Source organism: Xylocopa sonorina, chromosome 6 (genome assembly GCF_050948175.1).
Source record: "Xylocopa sonorina isolate GNS202 chromosome 6, iyXylSono1_principal, whole genome shotgun sequence".
NCBI lineage: Eukaryota > Metazoa > Arthropoda > Insecta > Hymenoptera > Apidae > Xylocopa > Xylocopa sonorina.
In genome coordinates, this window is record NC_135198.1 from 11,574,300 (window position 1) to 11,592,551 (window position 18,252).

The window sequence follows — 18,252 nt, forward strand, 5'->3', positions numbered from 1 at the left end:
TCCAACTGGAACCATGGATTCCTCTTTTGTGAGCAATACTTTAAAATTATTGAAAATGTATGAAAACATTTAAATATTATGCAGCTCCCATTAGAGGTGTACAAGTTTTGGTTCTACAATTACTTTTGGACAAATGGCATTTTCATTCTGTTTTCGTACACTAAGCCATTGTTTGAAAATCAACTACAAAAACTTATTGTAAATCAGTCGGTTTTTATCAAACGTCTGCTCCTACGAAATCACAATAGTTATTTAAAAACGAATTGCAGGACGTTCCAATGTGTGATAATTTTTTTTTCTTTTCATTCAATTCATTGAACACACGTAATATCTCAAAAAGCATATCGATGATTACCCTGAGACGCAAGAATGTTAACGTTGAAGTTGATACTTTTGATCAGTTCCCACATTTCGTTGTACATAACAACAGAAATAACAATTAATTAATTAATTACTTTCGAGATATTGTGATACATAGTATTATTAAAAAATGGAGGACCTTTGATAAACGCTTACGTTAAGAAATTAAAACCTATTCTCTATAATGATATTATGACACTACAGTTATACATATGCCTCTTACACGCCTTACATCATAATCATTTTTTTAGATTATAATATTAGTTCATTGTATAATATGTACAAAGTGTGTGTGTGTGTGTATGTGTATGTGTGTATCAATGCCAAATACTTTGTCCGTTTAATTGCTTTATGCAAACGAAGGTGTCCTTTCTAAGAGGAATAGCATTGTACATTAAGAACAATGTAAAGGAGAAACAAAGTATTTAACATTATACATAAACTTTTAACGTTATTATAAATAAGTATACGTACGATAAAGTACGTTTGTCTATATTGTACCCAAGCGAGTCCCGTAATCATTTGAACAAACATTTAGAATTAACTTCTGTTAGGATACTAGTTTAGTATTAACACACATTACTTAATGTGTAATGTATCTTCGTACAATAATCACGCATACATAGGGACTCTCCGCTCAACGATAATTAGATCTCTTAGTATGTATTCTTTTTATTTGTGTCTGTGCCTGTGTGTGTGTGTGTGTGTGTGTGTGTGTGTGTGTGTGTTGGGCACGCCTGTATATGTATGTACGTGTTAATAAAGATAAAATTATATAGTTTCGCATGGAATGTTCCGAAGTATGTAAAAGGCATTAAAGAAAGTCATCACATAATCTAAAAATTATCGTCGTAATCGAATCGACGTTGTGCGAGCGTTTAGCTCTTAATTCACAGATTAATACAATAATGCGAACCTCGTTACAGTTAAAAAGGAGGAAAAATTTCAATACAAATATTAAGACAGTCGCATAATAGAAATTCATTAATACTTTATTCGATATTGGTTAAAAAAACGTGATAACTTGCTAATTATAACGTGAAATGTAGACTGAGCAAATTTAGATGGAATAAATACAGATGAATTATTTCATAATTTGATCAATCTACAATTGGAATTTGTAACACATACCGTATTGACAATTACAAATTCGTTGATACCTCATGATGTACATAGTAAAAGGACAGTCACTTTTCTCGACGATAGTTACATTCTACGACTCTATTTTACTAGGATTTATATTATTCATTATGAAAAATTGTTACACAATTTAAGTTGGTAATAAAAATAAATACAGAAACAATACATTTTCTAGTAACATGAAACTTATGTTTCTACAAAAGTATACTTACAATCGTAAAAAAAATTATTTAGATAAAGTTTTATTACAATTTACCTAAATGGCTTGAATTTTATACATACATATCACATGCATACGTCTCGCTTAATAACCATGCTTTTACATTCGTACAAGTTCCCTTCTTCGAATTGTATTCATTGTTACTTGATAAATAATTAATACAAATACTACAAGAACAATAGAGCAACGTGAATACAAAGTCTATAAATAAATGCAAGTCTGTAGATCAAAATGTCAGAATTGTGTGCAAATAACCAAATTTTCAGATTTTCAGTTCGAAGAAATTTAAATGGTAATATTTAGTAAATTGTGACTGCTTATATGTATTGAAGAATTAAATACAGACGGAAGTTGTGAAAATACATTACTAATACCACTGGAATATCGTACACAAAATTTAAACATGTCACCAATTTTTTGTGCAATGTTGTTGCATTTTATAGAAGACATAAGTACATTAACGTACGCACAAACTATTTTTTCCGTGCAGCCTTTTCTGCTTTTCGTCGCATCCGTTCTATTTCTTTCCTCTCCTTGCGTTCTCGATCTGCCTGTGCCCTAAGTTCTTTCAATTTACGTTTCAAATGAGACTTTTCTTCACCGCAAATACCAAAAGCTTTCAGATCACGAGATTCAAGTCGTAAAAGGTTTCCACCGTTAATTCCAGTATCCAAAAATCGTGATGCATAACGTTCCAAACCAATTCCTGATAACCACTGACATACCTGATACCATTTATGAAGTCAAACCAAACGTAAATACATCATAACGCTAATTTGGAATAATAGCAAAGTAATTGTTCATATAGAAATATGCTTACTTGTTCTTTGGACCAATCGGTAACTGGTGCATTCTGCCAAAAATGAGACTTCTTGTCACCTAAACCAAAGTCGCTTGGATAAGGAGGCAACCAAACTTCACTCGTATCTAGATTCATAATATTGTTTACACACGCGAGAGGGGTAAACATGATAACAAAGAAAAAATATATATATATATATAAAAAAAAAATAAAAAAAAAATGAAAACAAGATGGTAAAAACGAGATTAAGAATCATTTGTTGTTTGCTTCGTGACGTGAACACACAAAATACCTGTTTTAGACGGACTAGGATCAACAGCAGGTGGGCTCACTGATCCACCAGAGGACAGACTAGAAGGTGAACTACCTGGATGATGCCAAGGCGTGGAACTGCTACCAATTAAATTTGACGAAGGAATAGTGGCTTTTTTTACTGTAAACGTAAATAATTTATTCCAAGGGAATTATCTTTACGCAACTTGCATACTAGATACATAGAATAAGACGTATTTTACCTCTTTGATTGGCCTCGTTCACAGCTTGACGTATTTCTTCCACTAAATGATGAGTAACTAAAGTTGGATCGCTCGAATGTGGATTATTTAGATCACTGAAATCCCCAGAACTTTCTCTAGATGAGGACATATCATTTCCACCAAGTCGTCGTTCTCTTTCCGCTAAAACCTGCTTTAATTGTTCTGCAAACGATGCTGGTGGTCCAGTTAAATCTACAAAGAATCCAGGTAAATAATGTTATACTTTATAATGTCTTTTAGATAGATTGTGTTTAAAGAATATTGGAGAAAAAAGTACTTTTTTGAGACTGCGGCCAACTTTGCTCTGTCATAGCTCGAACTTGTGAACTAATAGTGCTGTGTTGTCGGATTGTTGTCGGATGCGTAGGTTCCATATGTTTGCTTTTCAGCGAACTAATGGAAGAACTACTGGAATAGGAACTCAAATTTGATTGTTTTGATGTCAAATCGTTTGGTGATCTGCTGCTCGTATCTTGAGAAAGTAACTTCGAAGATGAATCTTCATCAGTATTGTCACCAGATTCGTCCAAGCCATAGTCCTAGAACATAATACATTTAAATAATGATCGCATACTGAATTACTGATTACTCATGTTTGATCGTATACGTACAGAACTGCTATTGCTAAGACCACCGGATCGTTTAGGAAGTTGTCGATTCGCAAGTCCTCCTCTACTAGCGAGTTCAGCTTTACTTTTTCCCGCAGAATTGTCAAGAAGTCGATGGGCAGGTACTGCTCGATCTAATTCCTCCTTTACTGGTAATGGAAGTGGCAATTTTCTTTCGACTGTGGCTGTTTTGTCACCATCGTCAGGGCTACTAAGATCGGACGTTTCCGTGTCTGACAGTTGACAGTTAGTTGACGAAGGAGGAGGAGGTAATTGTCGACGTGATAATTGTGGTGTAACAATTCTAGCTGTAGTTCCATCATAAGGTAATCTCGCTGGTAAACCAAACCTCCTCTGTGTTTCGGTTAATTCTACCTCCAGTGTAATTACCTACAATTATTGAAAATTAGTTTTTTTATATACTTATTAATCTACAAATTATGTATAGTGATCGACAAGTAACACACCCTATCCTTTAAACTTTTTACAAGAGCGTTATATTCTGTATCTTTCTCTTGTAGTAACTGTTGATAAAATTCGTCTCTAGCTGCAATATCTGTGCGTAATTCACGAGCTGCTCTTCGTGCTCGAGCATATTTCTGTTGTAAGGCAGCGTTTTGTGCCGTTGCTTGAGATAGCATTTCTCGTGCTGCAGCTAAATCTTGTCTAGCGGTGCCCAGGGCTCTTTCGGACTCGTGAAGGCGTAAACCAGACTCGCGTAACTTTGCTGCATATTCTTCGCTGCCAGCCCCACTGTTCTCTAAATCTACAAGCTAGAAATAGAAAATTTCCAATAAATTCCGTTATAAATAGTGTATATAAAATATATAATCGGATTAGTATTTCTTCTGTAAGCTGTTGTGTACTTCTTTTTGTTATTTGTGATATAGAGACTATATGAAATGTGATAAACAGGTGAGAAAGTCACAAAAACATGTATTAAGCTGCACACATGTTAATAAGCATATACAAGCAAATTGCATTAACTAATAAGAATATGATTTAAAATTGCTCATCTTATATGATTACCTTAGCTTTGAGTTTTTCCACCTCTCCATCAGCTAATGCTAGTTTATACTGACTCTGCAAGCAGTGAACAACGAACACGGTGCATAAGCAAAACCAAAAGTATAGTTACGCCTATAAACCTATGAGGGAGTGCTCATGGTGTATATGAAATAGCAATACGAATAAGTATATACATATATGTATGTACAACACATTACGGTGTATTTCGTCTTACAATTTTATACATTGCACTCATTATGTATAAAATTAATGAAAATTAACATGACACTAAATATTTTGTGCGATAATAATAAACATATCTATATATTCTACTTTAAAAGAAAAATATCTTTCGATATTAACAATGAGACCATGATATATATTTCTCATTAGCTACATATACGAAACAAAACTTGCGAATAAAAAAATATTTCTATATATACAGAAAGTTATAAAAGTTATACTACATTCTTTTTCGTTCAATAAAAAAATACGGTACCTCTTGTAAAAGCAGTCTTAAACTGTCAACGTCGCTCTGCGTTGTTGCGGATACATGTTGCGGCATCGATGAACTGATGATGGGAGACCTACTTCGACCAGAAGACGATAAATAGTTTTCTATAGGACTGTGAGGAGGTTCCCCTTCTGAACACGACGACATAGCTGGAGAACCAGGAATCCCTCCCATGCCTCGAACGGAGATGTCCTCACCACCTCGTTGGCTATCAGGCGACGCATCCGAAAAATTAAGTTTTCTGCACAAATATATTCACTGTATAAAGTCTCTCGCATAATTTAATCAATATTCTAACCTATTAAAAATTGGTTTCCCTCAGCGCTCTAAGAGGCTTCGTGCCGTCATTAGAGTGGCCATAAATTTTCGTCATGAACATTAGCGAGCAAGGATAAACCATCACTGGGAAATTGTTTTTAAACAATGTACATGTTTGTTGGAATTAAATAAATTGATTTGTACCTAGCAGAATTAGCTTGTTGTTCTCTTTCCTTATCCGCTTGAAGACTTTGCCGAATTAACATAGCTACTTCCGAATTTGGATCACGTTCCCTGCCGATCACAAAGCGTACAAGACCTGAAGTATTGCGGAGGACACTAGCTGCATATGCTTGTGTAACACCAACTAAAGATTTTCCATCCACTTCCACAATTTGATCATTTACTTGTATTCTGCCCTCTCGTGCAGCTGCACCTTTCTCAGTAATCGTTTTCACGAATATACCTAATTTCTCTAGTCCTGCATCCGCGCCGACACCCATTCCTATAATACTTAAACCAAGACCTTCCGGGCCTTTCATAAGTTCTACCGGGAATACCTGGCAAATTGTTAAGTAATATTATTATATAAATATTCAATAAAATGTGCATCGATTAAAAATAATTACCTCCATCTTTTCAACTCGTTTTTCGAGCTCGTACTCTGCGCTGGCGGCAACGGGATCTACATCCTCGTTCCGTCGATCGTACTCGTTCACAGAATGTGTCGAATAAACTCTCATTGGTTTCGTGTCGAATGAAACTTTAGTCATTTTTTTAACAGGCATATTTGCCAGGTAATCTTCTTTCTCATCATCCGATTCAGGTATCCCTGCAACTTCCATCCAAAAATGACCATCCTCGAAATAATGTACACCATTCTCCACGAGTACCTGAATGGACAGTCAGAATATATACATCTATAATTTATCCTTAAATGAAAACTTAACGGAAGTATTTCTATGATCTTACAACTTTTCCTGGTGTTGGTGGAACGTACTCGTCTTGATGCTCCGTTTCCGTGTCGTCATTACTTTCATATGTATCGTTCAAACTATTAACAGATCCAAGCAAACCACTTTCGCTACCCGTTACAGAACCCACTTGACTCTCCGTCAACGAGTCTATCGTTAAATCGCTACGTGATCTATGGGACAAACTAAAAAAATCGCAAGGATATAATATGTTTTCGTAAAAGTAGTCATTAGAACTTATGCCAGGTCATACAACGCATGTGCAATTAATTAAAAGTAATTAAAATCAATACATAGCATTAGCTGCAAAATAGTTTTATAGAACGGAAATAAACATAAAAAGACCAAACTGATTCACCTATAATCATTAGTGGTGCTATTAATAAGACTGGTATCAGGAGCAGACAAGACATCAGAAAGCCAATCTGGTGTGTTATCTTGATCGTCCCTTTCCTTCTCTTTGTCCATTTCTCTACTTTTATCAACAGAATTTTCTTCACTTACAACTTCGGCGTGTGCTATGGGTGACAATAATCTTGCTATCTCTTGAGCTTCCTCGTCCGATAATAAAGCTGATCCTTGTCTAATTGATTATTCACATGATTCACGATGCTCTTTCATAATTTAATATCATAATCAATCAACTAAACATTTAACCAGACAATGAATAATTAACTCACCTTATCTTTTTCTCTAGGATGCTGTGATTTTTCGTTCCAGTACCATTTTAAGTTTGTTCGAAGTCACATTCAAATAAACACGAATAGAAGAAAATATTAGAATTGAAAAAGTAAGGAAATTAAAGTTATCAAGCTGTTTGCAAGTTGCCATGAAATTATTCGCTATGTAACTAGGAATTATCATAATTGTAAAATATAGAAATGTGTTTGAAAGAAATCTATATTGAAGTTTTAGTGCACTATATAAAAATTAAAAAAATATATTTATATTTATATTATTATATATGCAACTTTTTTCACTATATACTAAAATCTATATCTCTCCTACGCTATAAACGATAAAGCCAATTTACTTACCGCGAACTTAGCAGATTTTCTGCCTCATCAGCTGTCATAGTATCTGGTGTTATAGAAATCGTTTGATTCATAATAGGTTTGGAAACAATTTCTGTCATAGTCTTGGAATTATTGTGCTCCATGACATTTTTCACATCCATTGCTGGTGCATGTTCTAAATTCGTAATAGTTTTGGTATCGCTGGAGTCACTGTCGTCGTGAATGCTGGTCTCAGCTACAATATGTTCATTCGACTGTCTCTTTTCCATGTGTTGCTGATTTACGATAGCAGATGGCATGCTTTGAGGTATGTTAATTTGTTGCGCTGTACTTGTGGAAGTATTCTCCTGCAATCTCATCTTTGCCAGCTCAGCTTTCTGTTTCTCCTGTTCCCATGTCGTCTGTGGTTGATCTATCTCCCCTATACTCCTATTTAGAATAGTACTTATCGTTTGCGAACTGGGTTTAGGTACTGCATCACCTGCCAATGTTACGTATTCCTTTTTACTACTTGTTTTCGACACAAATTTAGATATATTTTCCGAGTGTGCACTGTCATCTAATTCCGTCTCTTTATTAGAAAGTTTCTCTGACAAATTCTCGGTACTATGAATGTTTGAAACGATTGAGCATTGATTTGCGTTTAAAATGGCCTTTTCTGTTTGATCTACTTTATTATCCACTTCGGCGAAACTTGAGCGTTTCCCGGATACTTCTTCCTTATTTTTCGCTAGCTTCTCTCGCACAGAGATCTTGATTTGATCGTTTTTGGCATTAGATACTGTTTTCTGGCACACAGTTTCGGAAAACGTGTGTCTCTCATTGGCAACGTTTGATTTCGACTTATTGTCTAATGTTATATTTTGATTTACTTCCGTAATCACTGAATTCACTCGTGCATGATCCTGATTACTGTCTTGAGATATCTTGTTATGGCAACTTCTTGTTGAATCGTTTTTTATTATCGCATTTTCTTCGACGCTAATTTTCGTTTGTGGCTTAACATCGCTGTTTTGAGTAGAGACTTCTTGATTTTGTTGCTTTTTCTTTGCATATGGCGAGGGTATCGGTATATCCTTATGTTCTAAAGGTGGGTACTCTTGATCCGAGCTAACAACGGACGGTGGTCGTTGCCCCAAACCCGCAGCTTGAAGATCAACACGTACATGAGATCGACGTATAACCGTAGTGGTATCTGTTTCACTAAATTTGGAATTTTTTTCTAAACTATCCTTCTCAGCAGTGGACTCCGTATACGTTGCAGGTGTTTCTTGTTCCTCGGGTTGCAAATCATAACTGTTACGGCCTTAAAATAACAAATAAACGAAACGTTATTTATAATAAAAACTATATATCCACTGAAAAGTGTATAAATCAATTTTTAAAAGAACATGTAAAATACCTCGGCAATCGATACAAAGTAGTCGAAGACACATGATGTTTGTATTGTTTTAGTGTACAAAATTAAAAAATATGAATTTACAATATTAAAGTGAAGATTCACAGATACACGATGAGAACACTGGCTTCAAATTCTATTTATTTCTGTTTTTCTTTTAGAATAAAACTACACACCTAAATGTTGGAATTTTTCGTAATATATACAATATATATACTAGAAGCATGTGTTGGATACAACTGATAAAATGATACACACATTTCACTTAAAATATTTGTACACTTATTTCAAAAAAGTAATGCAATACTATTTAAATTATTAGTGTTTTCTTTTAAGGCTTTTTTAAAACACACCACAGGAGATTTAACTGTACAGAGTAATTTAAACATTTGTTACGAATATATTTTTCACAAATTCCCTCTTTATGAAGAAAATACTTTAGAAATTGTATTAATTTTTAATAAATACAGTTTTAATAAGCACTACTAAAAACATCATTAAAATTTGTAAAATACTTTTCTGAAATAAATGGTGTGAAGTAGAACCAGACAGAAGCAGAACAGAATACACAGATTTCTATAAATAATACTGTTGAACCGGTAGGAGGAACTAAGATCAAGAAGAGGAGGAAAGGGGAAAAGAGGACAGTATCCTCCTGTACTCTTACTTTTCAGTATTTTGGCAAACAGCCACGGTAAAATTTCAAAATTTAGATATAAATATTGTGAATTATTTTATGTTAATTAAAAAACTGATATAAAATTTCCTTATTCGGAAAATAAATCGATCAAATTTGTGTTTTTGTACATACATGTCTTTTGCTGTTAAATATGTTCGTATAGATGTGAATCATGTTACTGAGAATTATTCACATATACTATACCGGTTTGAAATTTTTCTGACATTTCCTTATCTGCCTTCTCTTCTTTACTATCCTTGGAAGGGGAGCTAGGGGAGCTCATACTAGAAGATGCACTATCCGTACCTCCAGAAGGTGGTCTTAATTCCGGATCCGGGGATTTTGATGGCTCTACTTTCTTTTCTTCCATTAAACTATCTTTCTTCCTCACAGTATTTATGCACGGTCTGGCCCAATCTGGTCGTGGATCAGGTCTTATAACTTCATTTCTGGTCTCTATTTCTTCCCTAGAACATTTCAGATCCGCTGCTTTCTTCAAGAGCTCATCGTTTTTGGCTAACCACTCGTTCCTCCACTCGGAAGTTTTAAGGGGTGAACGTATAACGTTTGAAGAGTAATTCAAATACTCAGGAGCGTCGAGCGAGTCGCTATCTTTTCTTATTTTACCTTCTACTGTCATACTGTTAATATTTTCTATGGACATACTCCGTGTTGGACTAGACATATCGGAATTTCTTTCGTTGGAGGAAATATGTGATTTTGTTTGCGAATAGATATCGATACTTGAACTCGTAAGAGTATTTTTGGGGGGTAAACTACTGCTTTCGGAATTGTTAACATTTTTTGAATGTTGCGTGGAAGTAGTTTTTGTTATATCTGCATTTCGCGAATGCACTTTAGCCGCAGTATTCTTTTGCACTACCGCATATTCAGGAATAAACGTGTCTTGTGCTCTTTCTGGTGCGGGAGTGGTTACGTTTTTAGAAATTTGCTCTTGGTTCCTCTGGAAATGCTTATTTTGTGCATTTGTGTTCTTTTGTATAACCGCATATTCGGGTATAGTCGGTGAAGTATCAAAATATTTATTTATCGTAGCGTACTCTGGACTGCTAGGTATATCCGGTGGAGAGACTGCTGCAATACTGGCTGGCCTTTCTTTCTTTGAATTCGAAGTCGACGAATTTCTTGTTGGTGGCGGTGGCGGTGGTGGAGATATGGCTGACGATCTGACCGAGCAAAAGCTAGCCGATCTTGTGGCTGCATTAGCAGGAATATCTGACGATCGTTTTCCTTCATTCTCGGTGCCTGTAGCGTTTTGCGTGAGCCCTACAGAAGCCTCGACATTTAGTTTATTTGCGTTCTGATTTAAAGAACTTTGTACCACAGATCTATTTGGATCTGAATTGTATCTGCTTGGTCTTGTTTTCGAAAAATGGCTAGTCCAATTTTTCTGTTTCTCAATCAATTCTTTTGAATTCAATCTCCTTTCAGGTTTCTCTGGTTTCTCGGGTCGATCGTCTAAGCGATTTTCTTTGCCATAATTTTTGTCGAATTTTCCCAATCCTGCGCGTGATTTATGCTTATCCGGTATATTATCCAAACCATGATTATGTCCATTTTCAAAATGTTTTTCAGCATTCAAAGCTGGCACGCTAGCACTCCAATTGCTTAAATGATCCCTGGTACCCGGAGGTGATGGTGACCTAGGACGTGGTGATCTGGCTGGAGATGTACAACCGGATCCAGAATTCGCAGAGCTAGAACGCGATCTCAAGCCGTGCAAGTTGCTAGGTTTCGTAATTCTATCTACCCTGTAAAGAAAATATATTTTTGAAGGTAAGAGAAGGAAAAGAGGTACCTTAATGTTTTATAAGTTTTTCAGCTAACTATACCATTTACTCTACTGATATATATATTTATAACTTATTCAATGACTAACACTGACGTTATATACTTACGGTTTATTTGGTTTGTTTTCCTCTCCAAGTTTTTCGAAAAGTGCACGAGCATTATTAAAACGTGCCACATGACTCTCAGTTCTCACAACTGTAACTTGTGTAGGTGACTCTTTCAAAGGCACAGCTGGTTCCTTGAAACCATCTGACAGAATATTATTTGTTCTATGGCTTAAATTATCCAATTGTGGTTTTGATTGAAAGATATTTGCAATGGCTGAAACTTTTGAGCCGCCAACTCGTTTCTTTTCTTCCACTGTTGCCATGACTTACTTGCCTTGATAGAAAAATAATAAACTTTTAACATTTGTATGACAATAACATCATAAATGAAACATAATACGTGTCGTTACTACCTGCACCTTACACGTTAAAAAGTGATGATGGTTCTACTCTGATATGTTTCAGCCCATTGTCATTCATGTATTTTTTATATTCATCATGTTTTTAATGATCTGAAAAGAAAATAAATATTACACTAACATACATAATATGAATGCAATTGGACCTAAAACAAGTCAACTGTTATATAACTTGACTGATTATTTTTATACATAAGGTCTTTTTGTGTGCACATATAACATTAAAATTAATAGTCACTAAACATTTGTAAAGATCAATTGTGTTGTCAACACTCAAAATATATGTTTGAGTGTGCAAAAGCATATTCTTTGATAACATTAATGGGAGTCATTTTATTGTGCTACATATTAGATATATTTACTGTGATTGTCTGAAATGATTTAAGTTAGACTTAAATGGGAGGCATATAGTATAAAGAGGTGGGGTCTTGTCTGGGCTTCACCCTCCTCCTATTGCCATAGCACACCATGCTCCTGCAATCAATACTTGAATCCTTTCTCTGTAGTTGAAGTATGAAAAGTGGAAGCATGTACATGTTGTACACTTGTATATTATATACTATGCACATAATATGCACACCTTTGTATAATAATAGGTTAAAGTTAAATGTAGCTTAAAATAAATAATAAAGCTAATGTGTTGTAAAAAACTTTCTCTCATTTATATTATCTTTTCATAATACTCTAAGTGCATCATTTTTAAAGAACTGCTATCGTACCTGATGAGCTAATTATAATAATTAATCATAAAATTTCTATTGTTAACAAATTATTAATCAACAAAGTCCAGTAAAAATAAGGCTACTGTTATTATGCCATAATTTTTGTTTACTACCTATTTTATCAATGTATAACTGCAAACCTATACTGTTACAACTTTCTTTTTAGTTATATATGCAACAACTATGAGACAAATTACTAAAATTAATAAATTTATAGATGTTAGCTCAGATGTTAGCACTTTTATCACATGACTGTACTAAATCTAAGGAAAAGTATTTATCTGAATTTGTATTTTCATTTCAATTAATCACATTTTGTTTAGTTAAATGGAAGATAAAACTGATAACTTAAAGTTCCAAATTTTTTAGTCACATTCATTAGGACAACACGTTTATCTTAGATTTAAAGGCAAATACCAGCAAATAAATCAATTTCGGAAGGTATTTGAAAAATAAATAAAAGGTCACCGATAAAAATGTCGCCTACACAACAGTTGATCTCTATCTGCAGACATTATCAAACGTGCATGATTTAGTATGCGCGATCAGAATGTTTACAAAAACTCAAGTAAACGTACGTTGTATTTCGCCATTATAAGTTATCAAGCCCAATGGATTTGCGACTACCAAAAAATGTACAATAATAGTTATCACTGCGAGATCGTTCATTTAGTACACAATTACTTAATTGACTTTTAATTAGAAACGTAAGTAACACACGCAATCATACTGAATTGGTTTAATAAAATATGACAAACTGTTTATAGAGAGAGCATAAACTAACCAGTGGTGTCACCATGTGCACGAAACCATTTTCCTTTTTAAGATGTATTTTCAGCGTTTCGTATCTTCGTTTTTTCAACAACACGGTTATCCTTTCACATCGGTGCGAACACAATCAAGTCGAAATACTTTCGTAAAAAATTTCGAGTAAATACGATAAGATTCAACTGTTGACTCTGTCAAGATTGCTTATAATCGTGACAGACGCTTATTTCCACAAATTTTTTATACTTCCATGGATAACAATAATTGCAGAATATTTTAATCGCGTGAACCGGTATCACTTTTAATTCTTGTTTCTAAATAACTACTACTTATTTCCGGCAATTAATCGCGATTAATTTTACATCGCGAAGCACTTTCACAACCGGCTGTGATCTACCCGTGTCAACAACCCGTGAAAAATGATCCAAGATGGTCGTCGTCCTTTTTAAAGATGGTGACTATGGCTACTAGGGATTTTAATTCTGAGAAATATCGTACGGAGAGAAATGCCTTATCTTCTTTCCATATTCACCACAGATGTACATATTACTTATCATGTTCAAATTTACCATAGCGTTAAGAATGAACTTCTATAATTAAACGAAACCAAGATTCCTTCAGACATATAAAATACATTATCATATGTGTGCAAGAAATTTTCATTATTACTCGCACAGAATTCTATTCATTTTTTTTTCTATTTAAAAAGAAATATAATCCTTCAACAAGTATGTAGAAAGATAAGAGTTGGTGCGAATAAAGAGAGAACGACAAGAGTAAACTCTTCCAAAATTGATTAGAATTTTGTTCTAGGGTTTTAAGCTAGCTACATGTAATCATTTCTATCGATCGTAAGCAACACGTCATACAATGGATGCCATGGTATACGCATCCGTAAGGAGATAATCGTTTATTGTGGTTTTTATGAAAAAAGCACAATCCCTGGTGGAAGCCTCCTGTGTATTTCGTGTGGAGAAATAATAGAAGTAGTTGTTGAACGGATGTAACAATCAATGAGCATATTTGCGTGAGGTGCAAAGTGTGTTAAGTGAAGAACCGAGTGTGCACGTAAGTGTGTACGAGCTGCCTAAAGGGGTTTATACATCAAGGACTTATTTTCGCAAAACATGAACTTTCTTAATAAAATCAATGAGACGAAAATAAGATGGTTTCGAGTATGTTGTTGTGGTGCTGATGTTACTATTAAAAAATAATAGTTCAGAACGAACTTTGTTAGGCATAGCCCTCGCGTTTTAAAGGACTATGAATAGAGACGTCAAAGGAGCATGATGTGTTATTATCTAAGATACAGAAAAACTCGAAGACTCCACGGCTTCCCACATTAAATAGGCTTAAAAAAAAGATAATAATAAAAAGAAAAAAAAAAAAGAAAAAAACACTTTGGCAAGACCATCTACTTCTAATAAACTTTACAATAAACTTTTACGTACAATGTTTGAAGGAAATACTTGTGTTCCATAGGGCAACAAGAATTGTGTTACCGTACTCTGTTAAAAATTAAAAGAAAGAAAGTCAAATTTAAAGCATATTTATTATTAACTTATACAAGGACATTTATATGCTCGTGAATTGTTAAATAAAATGAACTATTCCCTTTGCTAAACGTTTCTAGGGAAACAAAAATATTTTAGCGCTACTTAGGCATAATTTATATCTACTTGAAGCAAGAAGCACTCAAAGTCTTGCAGTAATAGTAGATATATATTGAACATCTCTATGATATTTATGAATGTATTGATTAAACAGGAATTAAGGACATTTTTAACATCAAAGTTTCTGACGAATGGACTTTTTAATCTTTTACCAAAGTGATATTACAATCGGATTTTATGTGTTATCCTCCGAACTTTTCGTCTCGTATACTAAAAATGTTGCTACATTATTTCTCACCGCGTAATTGTCATAAGACCTATGTGATCCGTTCGAATATGATATTGTTCTTGGACAAGTATTATTGCACACTGGATATCTATCTAGTAAGACCTTTTTTATATTTGCGTTTCAGAAAAGGTTTAAAGGCGCCAGAACTGCGTTGGCTTCGCGCAAGAAAACCCGAAAAATCCAGAAATACAAAGCCTGGATGACGGGACAAGTGACATCATACTTTTGAAGCAATAGTGAAAGTGATCGAATGAAAAGTGAAAGTATGGACAATAATACAGATGGGGACAACTTAAACCTGAGCTGCGGCGAAAATGATATAGTGGATGAGTTGAAAATTGCTGCAGATGAAACTTATGATACACGTAGTGAAGTCTCATCTAGTAGTTCAAACTCTGATTCTAGTCAACCAAGTATAAGCTCTGTTTCAACAAAATCCTCACGTGGAGATAATAAGCGTAATCGAAAGAACAGGGGGAAACGTGCTAGGTCCAGAGATTCCAAATCTTCTAGCCCTGAAACAAAGCGCGCAAGATCTAAGGAGAGCAAAGGAATTACTAAGAGCTATGATTATGCTACAAAATTAAATTACCTGTTCAGAGACGCAAGGTTAGCTACTTTTTAAAATAGTACTATATCTTTGTATTTGTACTATATGTACTTTTTCTTTGCTGTTAATTGTCAACTAATTTTGTGAGCTGCCTGAAATCAGTTATAAATGTTTAAATAAGTACATTTATATAAATGCCCAGGACATGTCTTAAAGTTTTTTTTATCAGATTTTTTATCATCAAATCGAACAATGCTGAGAATGTCACATTATCAAAGGCCAAAGGAGTATGGAGTACCTTACCTCAAAATGAGGCGAACTTAAATCAAGCTTACAGAGAATCAAGAAATGTTTTGCTTGTTTTTTCTGTAAAAGAATCAGGAAAGTTTGCTGGTTTTGCAAGATTAAGTACAGAGTCAAGAAGAGATGGAGCACCAATTTCTTGGGTTTGTATAGTTAATTAAATAAATATAAATTTCGAAATTATCTTACATACTATTAGGAAGAAAGTACATGTTAATTTTAGGTGTTACCACCTGGATTGTCTGCAAAAGCATTGGGCGGTGTATTTAAAGTTGATTGGATATGTAGAAAGGAATTACCATTTACAGCGACGTTACATTTGTACAATCCATGGAATGATGGTAAGCAAGTGAAAATTGGTCGTGATGGACAAGAAATTGAACCAAGAGTTGCAGAAGAATTGTGCAGATTATTTCCAGAAGACGAAGGTACATAAAAGTATATAATTTTTCCTTTATAAATGAGAAGAAAGATATACGTTTCTTTCAATATAAAATAAATCTTCAGGAATTGAAATGACTCCGATCTTGAGAAAGTCCAAGGAAGCAGCAAAACATATTATGAAGTCTCGTTCGTATCGTGATAACAGACCTGTTAATAACAGTTCTAGATTTTTACGTTCAAGGGGCGGTAGAGGACGTAGACTTTTCTTAACGTCGCGATCTCGTTTAGCTTCATTAGCTAGAGGATCTCATTTAGCTGGTAACGAACATAGAGGGTCGAGAGACCATCACCACCATCGGTATGCTACTTGGTTCAATCGAAGCGATTCTCCTTATTCCAAGTACGTATAGTATGTGTCGAAGTACACCATTGTTCTAAATTTAGTACATTGTTTTTAATAATCATAAATTTCACAGAGGATATGGTAGTCCGGGATTGGGTGTAGCTGCTGCAGCTGAAGCGTATGTTGCAGATTATATGCGCACTATGCAACATCAATTGCCTCCTCTACCTCCTTATGCCGCATCTCATCCCTACGATTCTTTACCTCCGCCGCCGCCACCACCCAGATATTATGACGGTTTGCCATTACCACCTGATTATAGTGCTGCGGCCTCCGCGCTTGAAAAACGTAGTTATGAAAGAAGCGTAGATGAATTTTTGTGGAGAACAGCCAGTCGACATAGTCGACATAGTGATCATCGATCCTCGCGTGATCATCATCATAGATATAGGGACCGTAGATAAGAAATTTTGAATAATATTGTCTTCGTTCATCTATTCCTTCGTTTCTCTATTCATGCACACATTGTAAGGGCTTTCAAGGTATCGTAACATTTATAATCATGAGATAGTAAGTGTTTAATCATTACTTGGTTATTTGTATTCATAATTCAGACGAGAATAATTTGAATTTTTAATTGTGTACATATACATTTGGACAATGTCTAATTTTTAAACATAAACGAAATATCACTGTTTTTTAATGAAATGATAGATTTAAGAAGCATTTAAATATGCTTCAGATTAAGATTGAAGAAATTATAAAAATAATTTAATCAATTTTTTTGTACATGATAATAAAAAAGAATTGTAGAACTGATTCACAATTGATCAGATCTTGCGTCGTATGCATTTAGTATTAACGAAAAATAAGTATTTTCAATATAATTTATTTACCTTCTGACTTTTTTTTATTATATTCAGGTTAGATATTATATATTTATATATTTTTGTAATTTTTACACATATTGATATTTGAACTATTTTTTACGCATAACCAATTCAATTGTGAATCAACCCCATAATGAAACATACCACATGTGTTTGCATTGATTGGTACGGCAAATTTCTATAATCAAATTTTGCAAGACCATCACACCGCTTTAACATAGACCACTGCCGTCGATAAAAATTTACTTTTGCAGCACTTTAAAAATATACATCATTAATTATTGGTCATATTTCCTTGTATAAGAGAAATTGTAAAATAATGAGTTGCAAAAAACAGTATTTTCGTCACAATTAACTGTGCACATCGCTCATAAATTACATGTACTGTTAAAAATCGCAACTAATTACAGAACTAGCCTAATATTATGAATACGTATTGAGATCATTGATTTATATCATGTTTTTTTTTTGCGCTATTTCGTAGTAAAGATTTAAGAAATAAGTGAAATGCTTTCGTTTTTCTTTACCCTTTCTATGAACATAACTATAAGTTTTCTAATCATCTTTACAAGCAATTGGAAAATAATGAAACATGCGA

General features: G+C 34.2%; 2 protein-coding genes across 12 annotated transcripts; one reads left to right on the plus strand and one right to left on the minus strand.

Moving 5' to 3' along the window:
• Window positions 1-1,102: 1,102 nt before the first annotated feature.
• Spn (protein phosphatase 1 regulatory subunit spinophilin) lies at window positions 1,103-13,724 on the minus strand. 8 transcript variants are annotated; one of them, XM_076896834.1, is made up of 20 exons: window positions 13,299-13,723; window positions 12,155-12,292; window positions 11,787-11,885; window positions 11,434-11,707; window positions 9,719-11,286; window positions 7,458-8,742; window positions 7,101-7,121; window positions 6,779-7,003; window positions 6,419-6,605; window positions 6,076-6,339; window positions 5,651-6,006; window positions 5,174-5,429; window positions 4,696-4,749; window positions 4,134-4,439; window positions 3,670-4,056; window positions 3,336-3,597; window positions 3,038-3,250; window positions 2,815-2,955; window positions 2,541-2,647; window positions 1,103-2,445 (listed from the first exon to the last, which is right to left on the minus strand). In XM_076896834.1, the coding sequence occupies exons 4-20, from the start codon at window positions 11,694-11,696 to the stop codon at window positions 2,194-2,196; spliced, it is 6,147 nt and encodes a 2,048-aa protein (XP_076752949.1). In that variant the 5' UTR covers window positions 11,697-11,707; window positions 11,787-11,885; window positions 12,155-12,292; window positions 13,299-13,723; the 3' UTR covers window positions 1,103-2,193. The 8 variants fall into 8 exon arrangements, with proteins under 8 accessions (XP_076752949.1, XP_076752952.1, XP_076752951.1 ...); XM_076896837.1 differs by lacking the exon at window positions 12,155-12,292 and having other exon boundaries at window positions 2,541-2,599; window positions 13,299-13,724; XM_076896836.1 differs by lacking the exon at window positions 12,155-12,292 and having other exon boundaries at window positions 11,798-11,885.
• Ythdc1 (YTH domain containing 1) lies at window positions 13,718-18,156 on the plus strand. Of its 4 annotated transcripts, none has more exons than XM_076896846.1 (6): window positions 13,718-13,736; window positions 15,309-15,793; window positions 15,964-16,180; window positions 16,261-16,465; window positions 16,545-16,821; window positions 16,898-18,156. In XM_076896846.1, exons 2-6 carry the CDS (start codon window positions 15,435-15,437, stop codon window positions 17,226-17,228), a joined length of 1,389 nt encoding a protein of 462 aa, XP_076752961.1. In that variant the 5' UTR covers window positions 13,718-13,736; window positions 15,309-15,434; the 3' UTR covers window positions 17,229-18,156. The 4 variants fall into 4 exon arrangements, with proteins under 4 accessions (XP_076752961.1, XP_076752960.1, XP_076752959.1 ...); XM_076896845.1 differs by lacking the exon at window positions 13,718-13,736 and adding an exon at window positions 14,085-14,176; XM_076896844.1 differs by lacking the exon at window positions 13,718-13,736 and adding an exon at window positions 14,130-14,457.
• The last annotated feature ends 96 nt before the right edge of the window (window positions 18,157-18,252 follow it).